Source organism: Toxorhynchites rutilus, chromosome 2 (genome assembly GCF_029784135.1).
Source record: "Toxorhynchites rutilus septentrionalis strain SRP chromosome 2, ASM2978413v1, whole genome shotgun sequence".
Classification (NCBI taxonomy): domain Eukaryota; kingdom Metazoa; phylum Arthropoda; class Insecta; order Diptera; family Culicidae; genus Toxorhynchites; species Toxorhynchites rutilus.
In genome coordinates, this window is record NC_073745.1 from 205,873,838 (window position 1) to 205,897,032 (window position 23,195).

Sequence of the window (23,195 nt, forward strand, 5' to 3'; positions counted from 1 at the left end):
CGCCCCCTTCGTGATGATCGGCACGGTAAACGGGCAGGTTTACCTTAAGGAGTGCCTACAGAAGCGCTTACTACCACTATTGAAGCAGCACGAGGGTCCGACCATCTTCTGGCCGGATCTCGCTTCGTGCCACTATTCAAAGGACGTGTTGGAGTGGTACGAAACCAACGGGGTCACCTTCGTGCCAAAGGAAATGAACCCGCCCAACGCGCCGGAGCTTCGCCCAATAGAGAAATATTGGGCGATTTTGAAGCAGGCCCTCCGGAAGAACCCAAAAGTTGTCAAATCGGAGGCGGACTTCAAGAGAAAATGGATTTCTGTTAAAAAAAAACTACAACCTGACGTTGTACAGAACCTTATGGACGGGGTAAAGAGGAAGGTGCGAGCATACGGGCTAGGGCTCGAAGAATGAATAAAAAGAAAATGCCAAAAGTTGTTTAATAGTTTTTATTTTACTGTCTAAAATTTTCAAAAGGATCGGTCTACTGGGCGAATTTCTACTCGCGTTTTTTCCGTGATGCAATTTGATGTGACACACCCTTTTTATTAAACAGACTTTTCACAGTCCATCTCACTCCCACTGGCAACTGTCCGTTTTACCCCACCTGTACAATTATTTCAATAATTTAAATTTTTCCACTCAAAAATGAGTTTACTTTTCCGTACATATCTAATATCGCTTCTCTGTTAACCCACAAACCGAAACTGATTTAGATTTCGCGTAAGCTTTGATTTGTGGTCTACTTTGGGAGTAGTTCTCAATGAATTCATTTTGGGGAAGTCCTAAAAATGATATGAATAAAAAAAATCAATCATCAATAATTGGATCTTCATCGCCACACACTTCATCTCGATATATTTGTACTCACTTCAGGATAATTGCACATTATTTTGAAAAAAAAATCCAAGTGAGCATCGAGCCCCTGCCAATTTACGCACACAGTCAGTTTCTGCGATTCCGAGTCAGCTATGACCACCTCCGCTGATATGCGATTGATCAATTTACCTTTTCTGGATTGCCTACAATAGATAACTGTTTCGATTTTTTGCTGTGTGATTGGTCCTTCTAGGAGATATATCACTCACTGACTTCCTGTTTAAATGCGGACATTGTTCTTCAGTTTTTTTTCCAACATTGATTTTCTATCACTTTTTAAGTCTACGTAAATCCTTCAAAACATTCTGATTGTGCGTCTCAATCAAAAATCAATCATTTGAAAACATTGTAATTTTCACCGAGCATTTAGCAAACATTATATGAAATTCATCTTGATTAGCTTATAAAAGAGCTGATCTCCATATTGTGATTCGAAACAAACCGGTTGATTGAATATTCACAGCAGACAATATTTATTATTTGAACAGTGATAATGCTATACTATTACACTACAGATAAGGTTCTTGTTATTTATTCTCAAGCTTTCCAGACCATATAACACCTTCTCAAATCCCAACCCTAATGCATATAGGCCACTTTACCTTTCGGGGAAACGTTTCAACCCTTTTTTTATCAGGCTTTGGCGAGCTCGATGGCCCATTCTCCGTTTCCATCATACTAACTCTGGCGAGTCCCTCAGTTCCGTTTTGCAAACTCTCATTTTGTCAATTTGTCTGTTTTCCTTCCACCTGAGAGCGAAAGTGGATTCTGCACATCGGGTGAGCGTTTGATTTTTAATGCGAAAAGGTAACAAAAATTTATTATGGTGTACCGTCGTAAAAATTGTCGGAACGCTTCATCTTTATTCTATGCGTATATCTCATTTCTGTTCCGGAGACATGGACTCATATGCCGGAGGGGGCGATGTGGATGGAGTCACGTTAACCATGGTTTAACTTTTTATCAACCGAGAACCCTCAGGCAATTGAGCAATCAACCGTTAAATTATTTGATGTGATTCGCTGCTGCTCGTGTGAACTTTACATTCCGACGCCAGAGGACATGCCATTGTTCAGAAGCTTGTTGATTGTTCGGTGGAGAATATTGCTTATTCCTTGATCAATATAAATTTTACTGAAACACAACATATCCGGAATGTTCTAGATGTAACAATAAACTGACATTTTTTCAGTTGAATTTATTTAAAAATCTATTCCCCGTTCATTCCGTTTGACAGAATACCTGTGGGATGGTTGAGCCACTTTGTTTTTTCTCTGTAGAATAATCCATCATAATAATCCATCGTAACGGACTGTACCAACAAGTAACTTTTATATGCTTTGTTCCCTTGTCTTATATATGTTTCTTTTTTCTTTCTTTTTTCAGAGATAACCCACCGTTTCCAGACAGCACGTTCTGAAGTGCGGGCTCTGCTGTTGCAATGCCTACTCCCGTGGCTTGAAAATATGGAACTGGTAGCTTCCAGCGTCCCACCCGCAACACCCTTATCGTACATAATGGTAAGAAAAACATATTGTTTCAACAGGAACGGGGAAAAAATTCTATGCTAGTCACCAGGTGATGATTAACGAATGTCGTGGAAATAAAAGTATGTACAGGGGTTAGGCAAAAAGAATGAGTCTAGCAAAACAATGAAAAATGAAATGAACAAAAAATGAACAAAAAAAAAATCCAGTTTTCGCTAGTCACTCCAACTTAGTTGAATTTAGCTATCAGATGTAACCAGTTATTGTATTGTCACATATTACGCGTTATTAAGATTCCTGAAAATGTGTTGATTCACATCGTGTTTTTTTCGCAGTACTATCCGGATTCGAGCAGCAGAGGCCGGCGAGAGGGTTCCGGGTCAACAGAGGCAACCGAAATGATTTTGAACAATTTGTTCTACATTACTGCGAAGGTAAGTAGATGATAAATGTTAATAATACTTAACGAGGAGGCGATCTGGCGTAGTGGTAACATCCGTACCTCTCACGCTCAAGGTCACGAGTTCAATTCTCACTCCCGACATTCTTCCAAAAATGGAAGACGAACCGGTGACGAACCAGCCAAAAGTGTTGAAAATCACCATAATACAGCCAAAAAAAAAATACTTAACGTATTCTCGCATCATAATTATAGAATGTTGGATGCATAAAAATTACATGATTTATCATGCCGTGAGTGACATATTCTATCGTAACTACGTCTTTAATTTCTAAGTTCTAAGGGTGTAAGTTCAAAGTTTCGAAAACGGAGAGCATTACATTGCAGAAATAAAATTTCAGGCGTTAATTCCTCTTTGCCGGCTGAACGAAATGGTGTGATAATCACTTCATTCTTTAAAAAAATGTCTACAAGTTATATGCTTGTTATTTGTTTATCCCAAAACTTATTTCAATAATCCAAAATTTCTTTGAAAGCAAGCTATTGAAATCACAAAAATCTGTATATAAGCGGGTGTCAGTTCGGAAATCCACTTAGTCATGGTTGTGTTGTCGATGGAGCATTCCCATTTCCGTTTCTCTTTTGCTATTGACCTGCATGAAGCCTAAACTAGCGAAAAACGATGTTTTAATAACAATTGAATATGTGAAACCAACACAGTGCTGTGAGATCTCATCAAGAGACTATTTTGAACGTAATATCCGTTTTCTCCAAAAATTTAGTTTCTGTTGATTTTCGAAACCTTATGCCGGATGTTTCCAGAATTTTCAATTGGTCATTTAACAAATGATATGCCTTAATAACTAACAACCTGAAAAAAAATATCTAAACGAAAACTTTTAAGAGGAAATATCTAGTTTTACATCTTAATCCATTGCGTTTGGATAGTGTCACCATCCTAGACCAGGTGGCGGGCGCCTAGGAGTACCTACGCTGGCGAACGGTAGACCGATGACTACCGTTTGGCCATTCCTGATATACGGGAACAAATCTGCATATACGAAACGTCTTCCTGCAATCTTCCCAATCGGGACTTCGAGCAGCTGCTTCGAAACCTATAGTTGCTCCGATAGCTATTCTAGCATAAATTGCAATCTGACGTCAGCTTCATAAAGGGTGCATTTCTTCCGCAATAGCAGTTCAACAGCGACTAGAACTGGTTCGAGGGCACCAACAAATTTCTTTATCGCTGTCAGTTCTTCATCGCTGAAGCTGAACCTTGTGTTTCGTTTTCAGATCGAGCAGCGATTTTTTGAACTGAAGTTCTTAGGTCGTAGGTCGGAAGTCATAGATCTTATTTGATTCTCGAGTAATATTTCGAAGCGGCATAAAGGCAAATATTATTTATGGCGTAAAAAAATTACCGAAATTACCGGTTATTGATTGTAAAATTACCGGTAATTCGGAAATGGAAAATGATCCGGTATTACCCGAAAAACCGGTAACGGTAAAACCTGTTAACAATCCCTATTTATAGCCATCCAAGAAGAAGAAGAGTGATGTTCGTTACACATTTATTAAAAAATTGATTTGAAAATAAACTATCGGAAATAAAAATCTAATCTATCTCACGAATGTTCCATGGGCCGAATATGCTCGCTCTGGTCAATCAGAATGTTTCCACAGAACATGCACGAATGAAGCTATATGCTTGCACTTGCTTGAACTTCATAAATTTTTAAAAAAATCATTAAAATAATTGACAATTGATTTAGATACAACATTGAACAAATGATTACAAGGCCAACGGTAGTCATACGTCAAAAACAGGTTTGCCTGTAAAGTGGAAATAATTCGGAGACTGTATATAATCGAGTCCGCCTTGTATCTAAATAAAAAGAAGTTTTTTATTTTCATGTTAGTAAGCTGTATCTCGCGTTATGAAAACGCGATCGTGTCACGCTAGGTGGCGTTAAAAAGACAACACTTTGTACTGAACTGAAAACTCAGATAGTTTTGGGATTGTTTAGCTCAGTATTGTTCGAGCCCGCTTTAAAGGTGGATAGCAGCGGAAAGAAAGTATGTCATATTTAGCGGTTTTACTAGGGGGTCTTCGTAGCCACTTGGCTACGCGTTCGCTTACTAAGCGATCGATCGTGAGTTCAAACTCATGGCTCTCAATTGACCATTTTTGTGTTGTTATAGAATAACTACGCCCACACAACCATCATCAGCGATGGAAACCGGTGGAACAAAGATCAATTCATCCATACAACTGCTCTGCTCTGCAAGAAACATCGGACTGCTGTTCTAAATATTAATAACCAAACATCAATCAATAATGATGAATATCAACTGTCTTCGCTGTCCGGTCTGCTGAACAATGGAAGAACAGAAAGAGTACCCTTACGCCTAAATGGCTACTACTGCGTAATTTACCATAATTTAATAGAACAGAAAACCTAACGCCTAAATGGCTACTACTACTGTGTAATTTACAATTTATAGAACCGTAAAACATATGTACATGTACACGATTAAAACCCGGCTCTGTTACAGCTAAAATGCTAATGAGCCTAATGAATAAACAAATGGGATGAAACAATACATTTTTTGCGAAAAATGCATTCTCTTTTCATTACGAACTATGCGTCAAATAAGAGAGTTTAGATCATGCGTAATAATAATGCTCATTTATATTCATATCAAATAAAGTCAATGGAGCATTGACTCTATGATCTTCTGAACCTTAAAATGATTTGAAGGATCTATCTTCTATTTATATATATATATATATATATATATATATATATATATATATATATATATATATATATATATATATATATATATATAATGGATTTCTGTCTGTCTGTCTGTCTGTCTGTCTGTCTGATTCTTATGGGCTCGGAAACTACTGAACCGATCAACATTAAAATTGGTATGTAGGAGTTTTTGGGGCCGGAGGTTTTCGTGATAGTTTGAGACCCCTCCCCCATCTCTAAGGGGGGCTACCATACAAATTAAACACAAATTTCTGTATTACTGTTTCTATGGTGGTTAGATACTCCACCTCCCTCTCTAAGGGGGGAGGGGGGTGATATCAACCTTCTATCTGTTTGTCTTATTGTGATTGTCGTTTACCGCAAAATGAGACATAATTTTCAATCGTCATTTTCAGAACGACTGAACCATTCATTTCTTGGAGCAGTTTTTATTCAAACGAAAGCTTCTGTGTTGTATTGAGAAGGTACTCACTAAACAAATAAAAACGGCGAAAAGTTGAGCAGAGGGCCAGTATGACAAATCAGTTGTCGGTGCCGGTGGTGTAGGGTTAAGCGTGACTGCTTTATATTATTATAATAATAATTTACATGATCCTCACATGGGATCTCCACCTACTATAAGTGGAGAGTAAATGTTCAAGAGTATCTGCACGATCTCCTATATCACCTTCCGGATACCATTGGGAATAATACCCCTTCACACAAAAGTAATTTTTATCACATGTATTGCCATCCTGATTTTTAACATTAAATGGTCGGTGTTAAGTCAGAGGGGAACAAGTCGCAAAAGTGAAAATTTCGAGTTATTAATTACATTTGGTTAAGCATTATGTAAGCTTCTTACCACATTTATCAGATTTGAAAAATCACGCATACAGCAAGAATAACAGATCGAAATTGTTATGATTGATCAACGAAAATCCCTAATTGTATGCAGTCAGAGCGAACCGTTAACCATTTAGCATGGCGAAATGGCTCTACATCATGTGCAGACAGAGTGGACCATGTATCAATAATTTGTATATTGAATTTAAACAGTTTTCAAGCGCCGAATTCAAACCAACAAAACTTTTTCTTGAAGTTATTAGGTTGTTGAAATGTACTTGAACCCGTTAGTGTAAAATGTGCGCATTCTAATTATATTAAAAAATAAACTTGGTCCACTCTAACTGAACGGATCAGTGAAAAATGCTGGTCTTCAGTGTGAATGATCGCAAAATGTACTATTTCAAAGTGCCATTTAGACTGTATCGATGACAATGACTTCGAATTCAACGATTGACGAATCTTGTCTAAGATGATTGTAAATGGGAAGTTTATGCTTTAACATATTTGCCGTGCAATCATATTCATGCCTGTAATAGATGGCAAAGACTATTATGCTGAACGCAACCAAATATTTATGCAGTTCCAACCTCACCCTTCTCTCTCCAATTTTTATAACGGAATGGCACACTTTGACCCACAACTGATAATTGATTGAGAAATATTTCGAAATTGTTCAGTCATAGTGAACCAAATCTTAAAAAATGCTTCATTAGGTTCAGTCAGAGTGGACCATGTACGTATAGGCAGCCAAATAATGCCTCTGATGTTTTTTTACAATTATCATACGTCAAAGTATTGGCAGAGAGTAGCTAACATTTTTGAGAACAATATTGAACGAAAAAATTAATTGCTTTGAAAATTGCAGAGCACTGAACTACAAGTTCGTTTTTCTCGTAATCATAAAAATGTCACATGGTCCGATCTCACTTAACACCGACCAAATGAGCTTAAAAATAACAAAGAATGTGCTACTCTGCCATACTAGTAGCATTAGTATAATATATACCATAGCAATATAAAGCAATATGAGAGAGCCAAACCAAAGACACATTGCAAATAAGCACGCATTGACTGTTTCCGAATAATTTGCCACATACACGGCCTCCACCGAAAAGAGTACAGATTCACGTTCATGCTTTCCTTTTTACTCTTAGAAAACACTTGCCATACATACATTAAATATCCAACTTCTTTTCGTAATGTGGTGTAATATTCTCAAGTATCTGTGCAACAGCATGTGTATAGCGTAATAGTGTATAATAGCTTTGCATTTCAGCCGGTCTTGGTTCGATCCCCTGCGTGGCATCGTTCGGATTTTTCTTTCCAAGCAGTTGTTCAGTTTGAGAGAAAGAAAGTTCTGCTCCCATACACACAAACGTTGTTCATTTCACCCTTCAACACAAAAAAAAGCATTTTTTGACGTAGGACTACGTCTCTTGTTGTTGTACCGGGGTGTAAGTTCAAAGTTTCGAAAACGGGAAAGTGACGCTTGGAGTGCAAGGTTTTGAATACCTATTTGTCGGCTGAACGGAGTAATACACTCTGTCCAACTTCTATAAGACCACCCTGATTATATTTCGTCGCAACACAAACACAAACAGAATATCAACAAGATACCTTCATACATTGTAGAATGCTTAGAATAAAGTATATTTAACCTCAATTTCGTTCAAAAGAATTGTTTGTTTATTTATTGTGCTTAAATATGATAATTTCAGCTGTCAAGTATCTATAAGACCATTTCAAAATTTATAAGTATCATCATCGAAAAATTCAAAACTATTGCGTGATTTACATGTCAATAATTGGCAATCTTGCCATTTTGGGCTAATAACCTGGAAAATTCGTGTTGGTATACTATTTACCAAATTTTTCAGAACGGGTTTCTCGATATTTTTCCATTTTTCCAAAATTGCGACCTTGAGCTCTTCAATCGTGGTGTACCGCTTTCCTTCTGCGTACAAGGATCCCCTTAAGATTTTCAACAGGATTCGAGTGTAGTAGTAGCATTGTTTTGCTGGAATGTGAATTTTTTGTGACGATATACAGGCAAAAACGGTAGGAAAGAAGATTTCAGAATATGTATGTAATCTTTGAATGATATGAAACCTATCTTGACCTTTCCGGTTGCACAGAATTCCGCCTATACCATGCACGAACCTCCACCAAAATTCCTAGTTGAAAAATACTGTTCCTCCTTCCGTAAATCACGCCAGTACCCGTTGAAATCATCTGGACCATCCCAATTGAACTTGTTTTCGTCACTGAAGATAACCTAGCACAGTTAAAAGTAAAAAAATAATCGAATAACTTTTCGTTATGGTATGTAGCAAAATGTATTCTTTTGAAAACGTTCTTTGTCGTGACATATCCTGTCCCACTGTTGACTCATGTGAGCTTTGACAAAACTCAGACGTCATTCGATGTGAGATGGTGTACGATTAGGAGCTTTAACCTTTTTAGCCCTTTTTATGTAAGGACCAAAATTTGACGAATTGTCTCCCGCGAAACACTTAAATTAAAAGATTGCTTTATTTGCATAAGCGATTTTGAAGTATTCGAAACTTTTCTAACTATTTCCCGATTATCCCGATCAGAGAGCTTCGATTTACGTGGAGCTCTCTTCTTTTTAAACGTATCCTTGGGAATTGACAAATGATTAAGAACTACTTGATGGGATCGTTCAATCCGATGAACAATTTCTCTAATTTCAATATTTTCTTGGTAAAATGTTTCGATTTGTCATTTTTCTCTATCCGTGAGCACTTTTCCTTTCGGTATTTTCCAGATTTTTTATTCAAAGTAAATAAAAACAACGGAAAACGTAACTGGTCTTGTAGAAACTTGACACTTGAAATGTACAAAGAACATTTGTTTACGCTTAACGCTTGCACACACACATATGAAAATCATGCAGTGTATGATAGTTACCAATACGAATACACTAGCATATTAATTGAAGCGTTGCTTGTTCACAATGACACAAAGCGGCAAGATCAACACCTGGACTTATAGAAGTTGGACAGAGTGTATGATAATCATTTCATTCGGAAAATAAAATGTCCAAGAGTTATATGATTGTCAATTGTTGACCCGAACACTTGTTTCAACAGCTTTGAAATCAGGCTATTGAAATCACATAAATCCGTATATAAACTGGCGCCCGCTCGGAAATCCTTTTAATTGTTATTGGAATGTGAGATGCGGAAGGTCACGCTCACACGCCTATGTATTATGCTTTTCTCCCCCAATTTCACTTAGTTGATAGTGACAATAAGATATGTTTGATATGATGTAGTGAATATTTCACCATATCGATGAAATAACATTGATGAAAGTAGCGTTATATAATTGTTTGTGTACGAATGCCGCAATCGATTATCGTTTCCAATTGTCGTGAAGGGGATATTATTTTTGCTCTGTAATTCCGAGGAGGAATCCTTTCCTTCTTCAAGCGTTAATAATTTTGCTCCGGATTAACGAAATGGTGGGACTTATTCACAAATACATTGCAACTGAAAGCAGAGTGAAGTGAAGACAACCTTGTTCCGGTTTACACGCAACTGCAAACATTTGGTAGAATTCATTATGGTTATTCTGGTTTCCACCACACTCTCATGTGTGTCAGAGTAAACTGAGAGATTCATGTGTTTTGTTTACACTTGTCGTGAGTTGCTAGCGTATAACTGAGCGTAATGTGTAACCACTGACGGGGTTACATATATTTCTTGTAACATTTCACACAAGGCTGCTCCCGAGGCTGTTTAATTTTTTTTTCAAATCTGAGCTTCAATATCCTCGCCCAACACTGGTTTCGTGCTTACAAATCATTTAATGTTGAACAAATCAAAACAAACAATTTACAGCTGAAGTTCTCTTAGAAACGTCATTGGAAATGAACACAGAGTCAATCTGGTTTCCACTCCACTTTTGTCTTGAAACCACGGAGTTCATTCTTACAGTTCACGATTTGTGTAAACGGGAATGGGTGCAAAAAGTGAAGTGAGATGCATTCGTAGTGAAAACGTGTAAATGAATACGGGAATAAAGCTCATTTCTTTTCTGCAGTCGGACTGAACGGAGCCGTATTGTCTGATGAAAGCAGCAGTTCTATTATCGAACGCTTTCCGAGGAGAAATAGATCCCTTCTTTGAGCGTTAATAATTACTTTCCGGCTCAACGAGGTGGTATGAAAATCACTTTATTCGAAAGATGAAATGTCAAAAAACAAAGCATATAACTGCTTCTTACTTATTGATTGCTAAGCCAACGTTAGTCCTACGTCCACCTTGCGTTTGTATCACAGATATAAGACATTTCCAGTTTTTGTTTTGTTTTTTGAAGTAGTGAAATTAAATTTAAGGGCGCCATATCAGAAATCATGTTTTAATAAAATAGTTTTAGCTATAATAACTTGTTTAACTGTGGAAGGATTTTGATGCTTTGTGTTCCAATTGAATTGAACAGAACTATAACTTTTGCTCCTTAACATGGTGTATGTCATGGTATATTTATTGTAAAACATCGTCCCATTTAATAAGGATTTTCCGTAGGTCATGGCCAAGGGCAACTTTTAGGCGATTTGCAGCCAACGAAATACAGAAAACACTAACTTTCCATCAATTTATTTCACAGTTTGCCGATTCCCATCCATACATCGAGGAATTGTGGGGAACGCTGTGTCAGTTTTGGCCGAACAACCTGAAGGTAATTCTTCGCTACTTACTGATAGTTTCCGGAATGGCTCCCAACGAACTGCTGGCTTATGTAAGTATAGACTCACTGCCAAGTGACCTTGTAGGCTTGCTTGCGCTAGAAAATTCGTACCTAATTGACCGTGATTATTAAATTTCACTTCCTTCATCTCTCTTTCGCACGGGGACACTCTAATGATGACCTCTTCGCCATTGCTGATTCCGAACCGGACCAAAGGCGAAACGAGTTGCTCTCTACCTGGCCAGATCCTGCACTAATCGTTTGTTGGACGAGCTAATGAGTGAGCTGCAGACTGTGGAAACGCTGAATTGCTTAATTGAGCGCACCGAAACTCCACCATTCTACCGGCTAACAAGTATGCGCAAAGCGTCCAGCCATTCTGACGGTAAGTTTTGCTGTGTGTGTGTTCCGGGGGGTCGACGTGCGTCCCAGATTAATAACTTACCTTCGTGATTTTTTACTTTCTGTTTTCCGTTTCGTAATTAGAAAAATTGAATGAAGTAGTTAGTTGATCTGCTTCCTACTATTTACATACCAGAATTTTTGTTGGTCCAAATAGTTTTTACCGCATTATAGGATTTCAAACATACTTCCCTTAATTATTCTTTTTATCAATTTTAGCATCATCATGATTTACTTGATAACAGGGTCATCAAATTTAAGGATCCATTCGTTTCATAGTGCAACATGATGTTCCAGTGGAACTCAGTGCATAAAATATCGCTTTTCGTCACTTTCAGTTGCCTATCTTTCTGATTAATAAGTAAACATTCCTCACAATGCTTGGCCCGGCTCGGTGACTGCTACATTTCCGCATCATTTCGATTTCTCATTTCGCATTTCCAATTCAGTCGATTAACTTTATTTACTTTCGATTTCCACTTCGTCACACTTAATTTACTGTCTTGTGCGGTCTCCGAAACGCCACGCACGTGGTCATCAATTTCATTGTCCCTTCTATTCGTATCAATCTCCCTCCGCCCCGCCCCGAGCGCTCATGACATTGCTTTTAATTCCTCAATTTCGGTGACCCGGATTTTGTACCATGGTGTTTTTACGCTAATCGTCTTTCTATTCTTCGCTCCTGTTTTTTTTTCAGGCCCAGCTTCCGGGAATAACGACTCCAAGGTGCATGAAATTGGTGTCGAGAAGGGAACAATACACACCAAGCGCCACAGCGGCGAGGATCCAATCAAGTCGGGGTGAGTGAATGAAATGAACTGTTGGGTCTGTCGGCGTGGGCGGGGGTTAGCAGGAGTCACGGAAAATTAAATCACAATTGTTTTCCGTGAAAGTTTCCCAATTACGCGTGTTTGTATTTGAATTACAATTCTGATCAGGTAATATGGAGGCTTATCCTATTATCAGTAAATTAAGAATGTTTCTTATGATTGTGTTCTCATGTCTATTGAAGGGTTGCCTATGAAGAGAATTTTCATTCGTATCGAGCAATGTTTTAATTTTTTTTCTTGCTGAAGCTTTAGTGTTGTTCTTTTGTTTTCAGTGCGTTTCGTTTTTCGGAAGTGTAGTAAGGAATATGAGAATATGAGACAACATTAGTCCAAGATCCTTGGTAATATCAAGAGGAACTTGCCAAATTGAAAGTGATTTACCAAGCCAATAATATGGCTTATGGCGTCTGATAGCAATGGGCTGGATAGAGCGAAAATTTCAAAATAAAAACCTTTAGAACTGATTTGTACATACGATATATCAATGGGATAAACATTGTCATGGTTTATATACTCGACAAAAAAAAATAGAGGAACAGAGTGCAAAGTCGAAAATTTCAAATTCTGTAACTTCGTGAAAAATCAACGCATATGGATGGGTTATACATCAATTTGAAACTCCAACTTTGAGGTTTTAGAATACTCAGGTGACCGTTTTTATCCTGGAGTGTGTAGGTGTAGTGAACAAAAATATTAGGAAGTTATTAAAAAACCTTCAAAGATTTTGTGGATTAACACAATTCTTTGTCAACAAACTCAATAGTAAATTCAATTGACATTATCAGCCAACGCTCATTTGGTTTCTGAAACGTTCCACTAGGACCTTTTCATACAGAGATATTCCAGTTTGAATGAAAAATTATCCCTGCATCTTTGATGATGAATAATTCAATAAATAATTATTGCACTGCGTATCGAAAGCCATTTTTGAAAACTGTAATAAATGTTGTACAAGGTTAATTTATTGCTTTGAAAACATTATTGGAGGTTGTGTTCAATACACGACCGCATTGTTGAGGTAGGACTACGCTGTGGTTTAATTGAAGTCTCTTGTTTATAACTGTGGATATCATTTTATAATGCTACGAAAATTTTGAAATAGCCCTTCTACCGGTTTGGTCGCCCTGAAATGTTTTTTTCATTGCAAAATCATTTGACGATAATTGTTTGTTGATTCATTCTTGTGTTCGCAGAACAATACATGCTCGAGATAAGCGCACCCAGGGGTACCAAATGTACCGCACCACGACTGTATTCTGACGACTGTCACCATCATTGGCCCGTAACAGTTGTTAGATCAATCTTTTTTTTTTGTTTTGGCAGACTTATCTCACTTCTTAACTAGGCGAACCTAGCCAGAATTTTCACCTGCCCCCGGGCTTCTGAATGCCAAAGGGGGACTAGGCTCTGCGGAATGCACGTATCTGCATGCTCGTGCTGTTTTAGTCCTGACCGAGGAATTGTCGGACAATCGCGCAGGTGCTAAGGATGACCGACTTTTGGATGCCGGCCAATTCCTTCTCGATGTTCAACACCTTTAGCGCTTCCAGAAGTGTCTTCGGGATAATTCCAGTTCCAGAGAGAACGACTGGAACAATTCTTGGGACCTCCCTTAGCCCCCACAGTTCCTTGAGCTCCACGGCCAATGGTCGGTACTTGCAGATTTTGCGACCGTGGGTCTCCTCCAGATTCTGGTTCAGTGGAATAGCGACATCGATGATGGTGACTTTGCGGTCGCTCTTGTCGTAAACCATTATATCTGGGCGGTTGTGGTGGATCGAGAGGTCGGTCAGAACAGTGCGATCCCAGTACAGCTTGAAACGGTCATTTTCCAGGACAGGTGCAGGCAGGTACCGGTAGTTTGGTACGTTGTCTTCCAGCAGAGCACATTGGAGCGCCAGTTGTCGATGAACAATACGGGCCACGTTGTTGTGGCGCTCGGTGTAGGCTGCGTTGGCCAAAACGGGACAGCCTCCCATAATGTGCTCTATGTTTTCACCTGGTTGATGGCACATCCGGCAAATGTCATCAACGTCTTGATGCCAGACGTACCGCCTGCAGTTTCTCGTCGGCATTATCCTGTCCTGGATGGCTATCATGTCGGCTTCTACTACTGAAGAGAGTTCACCACGCGTTAGCCACAGATTAGATGCGGCCTTGTCGACGTGTGGCCGATCCAGTTGATGGGGGTGGGCAGCATGCACTGCCTTCTGCTTCCAAGCTGCAATCTTCTCCTCCACTGTCTGCAGATTGCAGTTTAGTTGGTACTCCGCTTGCGCTAAGTGCAGAGCGCTGTATCCTCTGTCAGCGGCGCAGACAGCCCGGTATAGCGCGTTTTGGTTGGCGCGTTCTGCGAAGTACTCACGCAGTTGTCGTACCTGGGCAACACACAGTGCAGAAATGTCGACGATTCCAAGTCCCCCTTCTTTGCGTGGTAGTGAAACTCTCTCCAGTGCCGATTGAGGATGGTGCATTCCGGCCTCTTTGAATGCTTTCCTCATCCTCCTCTCAAGGTCCTCTAGGTCAGTTTTGCTCCATTTGACTACACCAAAACTGAAGGTCAGCAGGGGAACCGCGAATGTGTTGATCGCGCGTACCTTGTTCCCCGCGTTGAGGAAAGTCCTCAGGACACAGTTCACTCGACTCAAGAACTTGTCTCGCAGCTCCGTCTTGATGTCGGAGTGGCGAATCCCGGTGAGCTGTCGGAATCCAAGATATTTATAGGATTCGCCACGAACCATGTCTCTTATAAACTCGCCGTCATAGACCTCGTAGCCTCCGGATTCGGTAAGTTGTCCTTTCAGCAGGTGGACACAGCGACACTTGTCGAGGCCGAACTCCATACAGATGTCCCTGCTTATTTCTTCGACAACCCGGATAGCTACACCTAGACGCTGACGTGAATCAGCGTAGACCTTGAGATCGTCCATGTAAAAGGTATGGGTCACTTCTTCGTGGGCGCCGTCGCCATACCTTATTTTATAGCCATGACCGTTTCTATTGAGCGTCCTACTGAGGGGGTTCAGTGCCAGACAAAACCAAAGCGGGCTGAAAGAGTCGCCTTGGAATATCCCCCTTTTTATCTGCAGCGTTCTAGACTGCAACACATTTTCCCCATCACTAAGGTGCAGAGACGTGCTCCACTGCCTCATCGCATGCTGCAGGAACCTAACGACGACGGGATCAATTTTGTAGAGCTCCAATACCCGGACGAGAAAGAAGTGAGGTATGGAGTCATAAGCCTTCCTGTAATCGATATAGGCCATGCTTAGGTTCCGCTGGTTATAAACCGCCTGGCCGACTATGGCTGCGTCGATGATGGCCTGGTCTTTGCAGCCATGCGTATTTTTTCTGCATCCTTTCTGCTCTTCTGCGATGATATGGTGTTGTTCGCAGTGGGCAGAAACTTTGGCGGTTATGATGCTGCTTAATATCTTGTACAGACTCGATAGGCACGTTATCGGCCTGTACTTTGATGGGTTCAATGTGTTGCTGTCTTTCGGGAGGAGGAATGTGACGCCACGGGTGGCGAATTCAGGGAGGTTGTGTGGGTCACGTAGCACCTTGTTGAAGCACTCAGCTATCTTTTGATGTGCGACGGTCAGCTTCTTGTGCCAGAAGTTCTGAACACCATCGGGGCCCGGTGCTGCCCAGTTCCTCAGGTACCGCGAGGCTTCGCGGACATCTTTCTCTTCGACGATGATAGCTGGCATCTCTCCAATTTCACCACAACTCTCCTCCTCCCGTCTTAACCACATTTGCCCGTCGCGATATTGTACTGGGGTCTCCCAAATACCAGCCCAGAAGTTCGTCACATCGCTAATATCTGGCAAACCTTCGCGGTAGTCGGGCTTCTCGTCGCTAATGTGGTCGTAGAACGCTTTTTCGTTATCTCTGAACATCCGATTTTGTTCCTGGCGCTTTGCAGAGTCAGAGTAACGTTTCAGCCGTTTAGTTAGGACGCTCAATTGCTGTACCAGTGTGTCGAGTTTTTCCGTCAGCTGGTGAGCTCCCAGCTGGCGAAGTTCAGTAGGCCGCACGATCACAGCAACTTGGCGACATAATTTCGCCGATCTGCTGCCTCTTTTGTACGCCATCAGTCTTCCAATTGCGGCGCGCTTGTTTAGGATCCGTTGCTCCAATCTCCTTCGCCATGGAGGCTCACGCCTTTCACGGAGATGTTGGAGCAGTCCGCCTCTTGGCCTAATACGGTATCCTAAACTTTTGGCGGTCGCCACAGCAGCACAGTAAACTTTCAGTTGCAGCTCCTCCATGTTCTCAGCATCAACCAAGTGCAGCGGAAGAACGTGCTCGTTCATGAGCTTTACTGCACTTGTCAGCCTGCGGGAATGCTGCAACTTCGGGATCCTGGGGCGCGTTAATGGGTCTGTGTCGTGGAACTGTGAGATCGCCTCGTCGTAGTGGAAGACCAGATCGCGTAGTAGTTGTTGATCTGGCTGTGGATCTTCCGGCTCAGGGGGTTGTAGTACTGTGGCCTCCACTGGTGCTGATTCGCGTGCCCCACTCGCGAATGAATTGCTCAGCCGTACTGAACTTCGTCTCGACACATCGCTTGCTCTTTTTGTCCTGGAGCTTATTTCTCTCTGCACCTGCTGCTTGATCTCGTCGATTTGCGTTTGGGAGAGCATGTTGTTGCGTACTATCGCTCTACGCCTCGCGTTCATCGCGTTCTGATCAAGCCTCCCGACGAACTCTGGATACGCTTCCTCGCACATTGTTAGTATTCGAGGGCGACCGCTCATGTCCGTCTCCAAAGCAGTGCAGATGTAATAGGCGCGGATCACGAATTCATTCATTTCGTGTGTCCACATGATCCGGCGCCTAGTGGTACCCACAAGTGTGGACGACTGTCGTCTGGCAGTCGCAACACGCCTCGTAGGCGCAGCGTTTCTTGGGTGATGTCGATGGCTGCTGTTTCCGTGTGGCGGTAGCTCTTCGGGTTGAACCCGGCTGGTGGCCCGCTCTTGCACATCGCCCTCCACACGCTGGCCGCTCGCTCTTACGCCCGTTCCAGGACCAGCTCCAGTTCGGGGACCCTCCTCGGGTGATCGCATTCTAATTACTCTTCGTGAACGTAGCTCCATTTTCTGGGTGTATCTCCTTTGCCCGGGAGACAGCGGGTTGGCAAGGACTCCATGACCCGGGAGGCCTTCCCCGGGAGAGATATAGCGCTCTGATTCGCTCGCACCCCCTCACTTAGCCACTTTCGACACCCGTTCTCGGAGCCAAGACCAGGTGTGTGTTTCCAGTTCACGCCCGATCTAAAAATGTCGTCATATGATCTTCGTGGAGGCGTGAGATAGGAACATTTGAGACCAACAGGCAGGCTCCTACCCTATGTTGATCCCCATTTGAGAACCAAATTTTTTATTTTTTTTTCTTTCTTTATTAAAGAGATTTTCAGCCAAATTTCAATCTATTAACGACAATCACACAGTGAAAATGTCGTGCGACATTTATATTTACTGTCGTGTGCTGTACACGGCTGCATTTCCATATGTGAGTGTTTGTTCATTCGTCTGCTACAGGCCTGGTTGCTAACTAGTCATGTTGTTTGTAGATTCGGAATGCAATCGTAAATGCATTGCTACTGTCGTGAATGATTTTTTTCCCTCGTGCTGATGATGTCGGATGTCTTTGTATATATTATGCAACGTCGTTCGCTTACAAAAGTGTGTTCTTTATTCACCAGTATTTTATTCATTTTTTCATTCGCAAACTATAGGTTGTAGGCTTTGAAACGGAAGATAATTTCCAGTTTTTGGTGAATTCTGCAGCATATTCCGAAATGGAAAAAAAATATTTGTTGGTCGATGACGCGGCTATCATATGTGGAGAGCAAGTGAGCAGTGTGAGCAACAGGGGAGAATCTGTTGAAAGAAATGCGAGAGGAAGTGTTGTGGGTGGAATTAGCGTAGATGAAAGTTTCGTGGGTGCAAATGCATGGCCAGATGAGAGTGAAGCTGGGGGTAGTGGTGCGAGTAGGAGCAACGATGGAGTGGATTGTTCGGATGGAATTTCTAACCCGAACGGAAATCGAACTCGAAGCCCCCGTGGCAAGCGCCACGCAAACCACTAGGTCATGAGGACCATACATAATAAAAAATATGTCTTTTTTTAATTCTTTATTGAAGAGACTTTCAGCTTCCTGGGCTGGTTCGCCTCTAAAAAAAATTGTACTGAGCCTGTTTGAAATCCATCGGTTTTCGAACGTTTGTTGGCTTCATTTGTGTTTATTGAGGCGATTTGAAATTGATTTGATCGAAATAAGGCCAAAAATGCATTGTTATATATTAATCTGTCACCACAATTATTAGTTTCCTACTTGGAGGATAAATCTAAACATTCCCAACACTGAGTATTTCCCGATGTCATCAATATATTAACAAAGAAACTCTCGCCTAGAATCATTAAGGAATCCGTGCTTTTTTCTTCTATGAATTGCTGCTCATTTGTGTACCTATCTTGATTCGGCCATCTCAACAGTACATCATTCTCGATACAGTCGATCTAAAATTGAATCGGCTGTCTCTGTATATACGTAACTTGTGCTCACAACCACATCCCAGAGCGTACTGGTGAAAAAGCACAAACGCATAAAATAAAGGCTTGTTTTACGATCGCGATTTCTTGGTCATGACATTTTTCTTGCGACAGTCAAATTTGACAGTAACTCGGGTAAACCGATGATATTCATCGCATCGTGAGCGACTGTTACAGCGACAGAATTAATGGAGTAGCAGACACGAAAAAATGGAAAATGAACAGTACGTTTGGCTCACTACGATCGGGCCCGACAAATCAGACAAATTCGACGAAGCACCGACTGCTATAGTACAGGTTTATTTTATTCATTCGTACTCTGTCGCTTGTATGCGAATGTAGCGCGCACACAGTGAGTCTCGATTTTATTTCATACCGACTGTAACGAAAATGCAGTACTTTTGGGACGCCTGAGCGCACCTATCATCCTTAGTGGGGAAAGTTTTGCTACTGGCAAGCGAAACCAAATCACATACAAAATTCCAAAACAACATTTACTTTCTTTGTGATTAAATAAGCTTGAGCTTGAGCTTTGGTAGACTGTACAATTCGTAGTTGCTCTCCGTGATTGACCTGAACCAACCAAATCGCACAAAGAACACACAGAATGACGCTTGGGACTAGCAAATCATTCTCGTTGTGTAATTTTTGGTGATTCGAGCTTTAAATAGTCAATAACGACGCCGGCCACGTCCTTACAGTCACCATGGGAAGGGTAGGAATGTTAGTATGATATTCGCCGCCCGAAGGCTAGAAGGGTCGCCTCTATAGCGTGGTTCCCTAGCGAATATCAAGGATGGGATAGTTGTTAGTAGGGATAGGTATGAATTAGGATTCACTGAGGTAAGTGATGTGATTATGCTAACGCAACCTAGAGATAACTTGACGAAACGAAAATTTGAAAAATCAAATGCATTTCGTAATCGTTGAAGATATTAAAGAGAAGAGAAGAGAAGGTCTCCACTGTAAAAGTATCAGAATTCTGGTAACTCTGGTTACTCGTAGAAACGAAAACTCTAACATAAAATGCATTTCGTAGCGGCTGAAGATATTAAACAGCAACCTGAAAAGGTCTCCTCTATTCAACGGAGCAAAAACTCGAAAATCAAATGCATTTGAAGATTGAATATATTGAAGGGTCACCTGATAAGGTCTCCTCGGACTCGGATCGGACTTAATACTTGTGCCTAGTCGCACATCATGCTCTTCCATTGTAATACACGGAGATCACGGAGGTTTTCCGAGATGGGACTCTAGCATCTTGAACCTAGACTTGCAATTCATATTTGAACCTCGAAAACGAAATCTTGATACCTGCGATTTGGATTTGTAATAAAAACTAACAATTTACCAAGTAATCAGTCGAGCAATTATTAACGAAATTATTGTTCTTGTAGGAAGGGTTTGAATGACATAATTGAAGGAAAAGCAACGTCAATTCTCTATAAAAAGAACCGAAAAGGAGCGATACATACAGTAAGAACTCACTGACATTCAAGGTGAACTACTATTTTGAATACAAACACAAACAGAATACTATTATACTTTTGTGAACAAATCCCAAGAAAAAATATGGATGAGCAAAAGAGACAAAAGAATGTAGGTTAATTCAAACTTTTTTCTCGACCTCCGTAACCTTTTCTTGGTCGAAACGCACACTACATTGAATATTTTTGCATGGAAATCTGATGGCCGCATGTACATACACATCAAAGTCAACGTCTAGCTAGATTTGAAACTTATAAACAGGCCACCACGCACACACACACACACATAACCACGGTACACGAGAGAGATAAAAAAACGACGCCATAATCGAGTAAAATAACCAGAAAACTGAAGAACTGAATTTGATTTTTTTCATTATAACACCATTAACACAACGGAACCAGAAACCATTTTCACAATAACTTTCATCAACAAACTATTCCTAGCAGCGAATAGAGCCGAAACAGATTGAAACGCGCTAAACGATGAAGAAAAAAAAAACAAACGTGGAGCAAAGAAAAACTCATCCGCACCCGACGACTGTTTGATCGAGACTCGCTTTTGCTTGTACCCGATATGATCTTTGGATTAATTCTAGGATTACTCGTGCTTGGTGTTGATGCTCGACATTTACTTTCTTTGTGATTAAATAAACGAAATAAACTCTATCTATTAATCTCAACACCTGCTTCACCATAGCGTCAGTTCAATGTATTGATGACAGAAAACAATCAATGTTAACTGCTTGGAAAAAGGCTGAATATTTGCCTCAGCATAGATTCATTACTAATACCCTTGCGTAAATATTCCCCTCCCGCTATCCCCCCTCCTTGTTTATATTTATCATTAGGCCTGCATAATTTACAACACAAAACAATCGTCAATCATAGCATAAAAAATTAGGCGATTGTTACATCGTTACAGGGCCAATGCACACGGGGGCAGATACAAATAGGGTTTGAGCGTAGCGAAGATGCACTATTTTTACGTTCGGGTTATAAAGCACGCACGTACACACACAAATACTTATGTATCGATGGCTTGAAGCAACTAAATATACACACACTTATCTCCGTTTTGCGCTCTTATCAACAGAAGCCCTTTCTGTTTATATTGCCAGTCTAGATTAGCTTAGCTGTCATCCTTTGTGGTGAGAGTTTTCCTACCATCATGCGAAACCAAATCACTGACAAAGTTTCAGAACATTTATTTTCTTCGTGAGCTAATGATAGTCTAGCTTGATGATTACCCACAGAATTGTGTAGCGCAGAACTTTAATGCAATGGTTTCAGTTTGATGCAATGATTGCAATGCCAGAGACATCAGCAAGTGAGTGATTTGGTCGCGTCCACAGCTCAATCCATGACATGTGATGACGCAAAACAAGGAAGAACAAGCGATATTCATTGTGTTGAATACAGAACGATACTGAAAGTTTGTCTTCCTTCCTTGCTTGATACTTTAAACTTCTTCAGTTCATTCGTTTGTAACCTTCAAAAAGGCCCTTCGAAAATTTTACTTTATCCTTAATATTACTCCTCCACCCCCATTGCCTTGAGAAAGACATTCGATCCCTCGCCGTCCAGCTCGCCCAGCAACGATGTTGTTCAGTCGATTTCCTAATGAAGATTCCATTCTATGCCTGATGATGATGATGATATTGAATTAGAGAGACTTTAACCTTTTCAGTTCATTCGTCTCTAGCCTTGAGAAAGGCCCTTGGAAAAACTTTACTCTACTCCTGCAGTACACCTCCACCCTTACTGCCTTGAGAAAGGCACACGATCCCTCGTTGTTCAGTTCGTCCAGCAACGATGCTGTCCAGTCGGTGTCCACATATGAAACCCTGTCCGTGAAAATTTGCCTCAGCGAGATCCACTGTATATACTGTAGGCAAATATTCCCCTTCGTTCTTCTTCTTTCCCTTTGTTCACGGAGACTTTACATCTTACGATTTCTCCTTCGTTGCTCGTCGATAAGTTGCTCGTTATTGGCAGCTCTGTTCGGGAAAGAACAAATGTATGAGGAAATGGGAATGCTTCCAATTTTCATCAATTTAAACCATATACAGACTATGGGATTGTAATGTATAGTATATCAAACAAATCTTAGGAAATTTCCAATTCGTTTGGTAAGTAAATCAGAAGGGCTTGAATCGTGTACGCCATGGCACAACTTTTTTTAGCCTCCTTTTTTTATCAGCTTGTAACTATTCATCAGTGTTTGGATTTCGATCAATATCGAATGATACACAATTTGTCATGCAAGTAACCTGTCACGAACATATAAACAAATATGAGTGGATCATTCAGATACTTGTATGAATGATAGTAATCACTTGTGTTACACTAAATGATTTAACCAAGAATGGAACGAAGACTGTTGATTGCATATCCGAACTGTACCAAACATCGCACACCATTTTTGAAGCCTGCATACAAGTTTGAACCACATATATCGTCCCATTCTACTAGGGGTAGTGGGGGCAAATTGGTCATGGGGGGCAAAGCGGTCACCTGCTTGTTTGGTAGTATAACTATTTACTATTGAAACCGTATTGATAGTCACCTTATGTTTGAAGAATTTAATGACTTTTTAGTCATTCTGTACTTCAGTAGAACTGTCAAAATATCAAAATATAAATAAAAACAGAAATTGCTCTCTCGATAGCCACTGGGCCGCAGTTCCGTGCGCACGGTATCTAAGGAATTTCTGGTGAATTTTAGTTTATACAATCTGATATGTTAGACAAATCATCAGTTTGGACAACTATTCACCTATTCTAGGAGAGGTGAACAGATATTTTGTTCAATCTCA

At 40.7% G+C, this 23,195-nt stretch overlaps 1 protein-coding gene across 5 annotated transcripts in view; it reads left to right on the top strand.

The window, feature by feature from the left end:
• Positions 1–23,195, top strand: part of LOC129767870 (protein furry) — a 248,238-nt gene that overhangs the window by 149,020 nt on the left and 76,023 nt on the right. For all 5 annotated transcript variants that reach the window (XM_055769115.1, XM_055769116.1, XM_055769117.1 and 2 more), the window contains 5 exons: positions 2,264–2,397; positions 2,700–2,798; positions 11,014–11,145; positions 11,311–11,479; positions 12,194–12,296. In XM_055769115.1, coding sequence (XP_055625090.1) covers positions 2,264–2,397; positions 2,700–2,798; positions 11,014–11,145; positions 11,311–11,479; positions 12,194–12,296 — 637 coding nt within the window. The remainder of the gene's footprint in view (positions 1–2,263; positions 2,398–2,699; positions 2,799–11,013; positions 11,146–11,310; positions 11,480–12,193; positions 12,297–23,195) is intronic.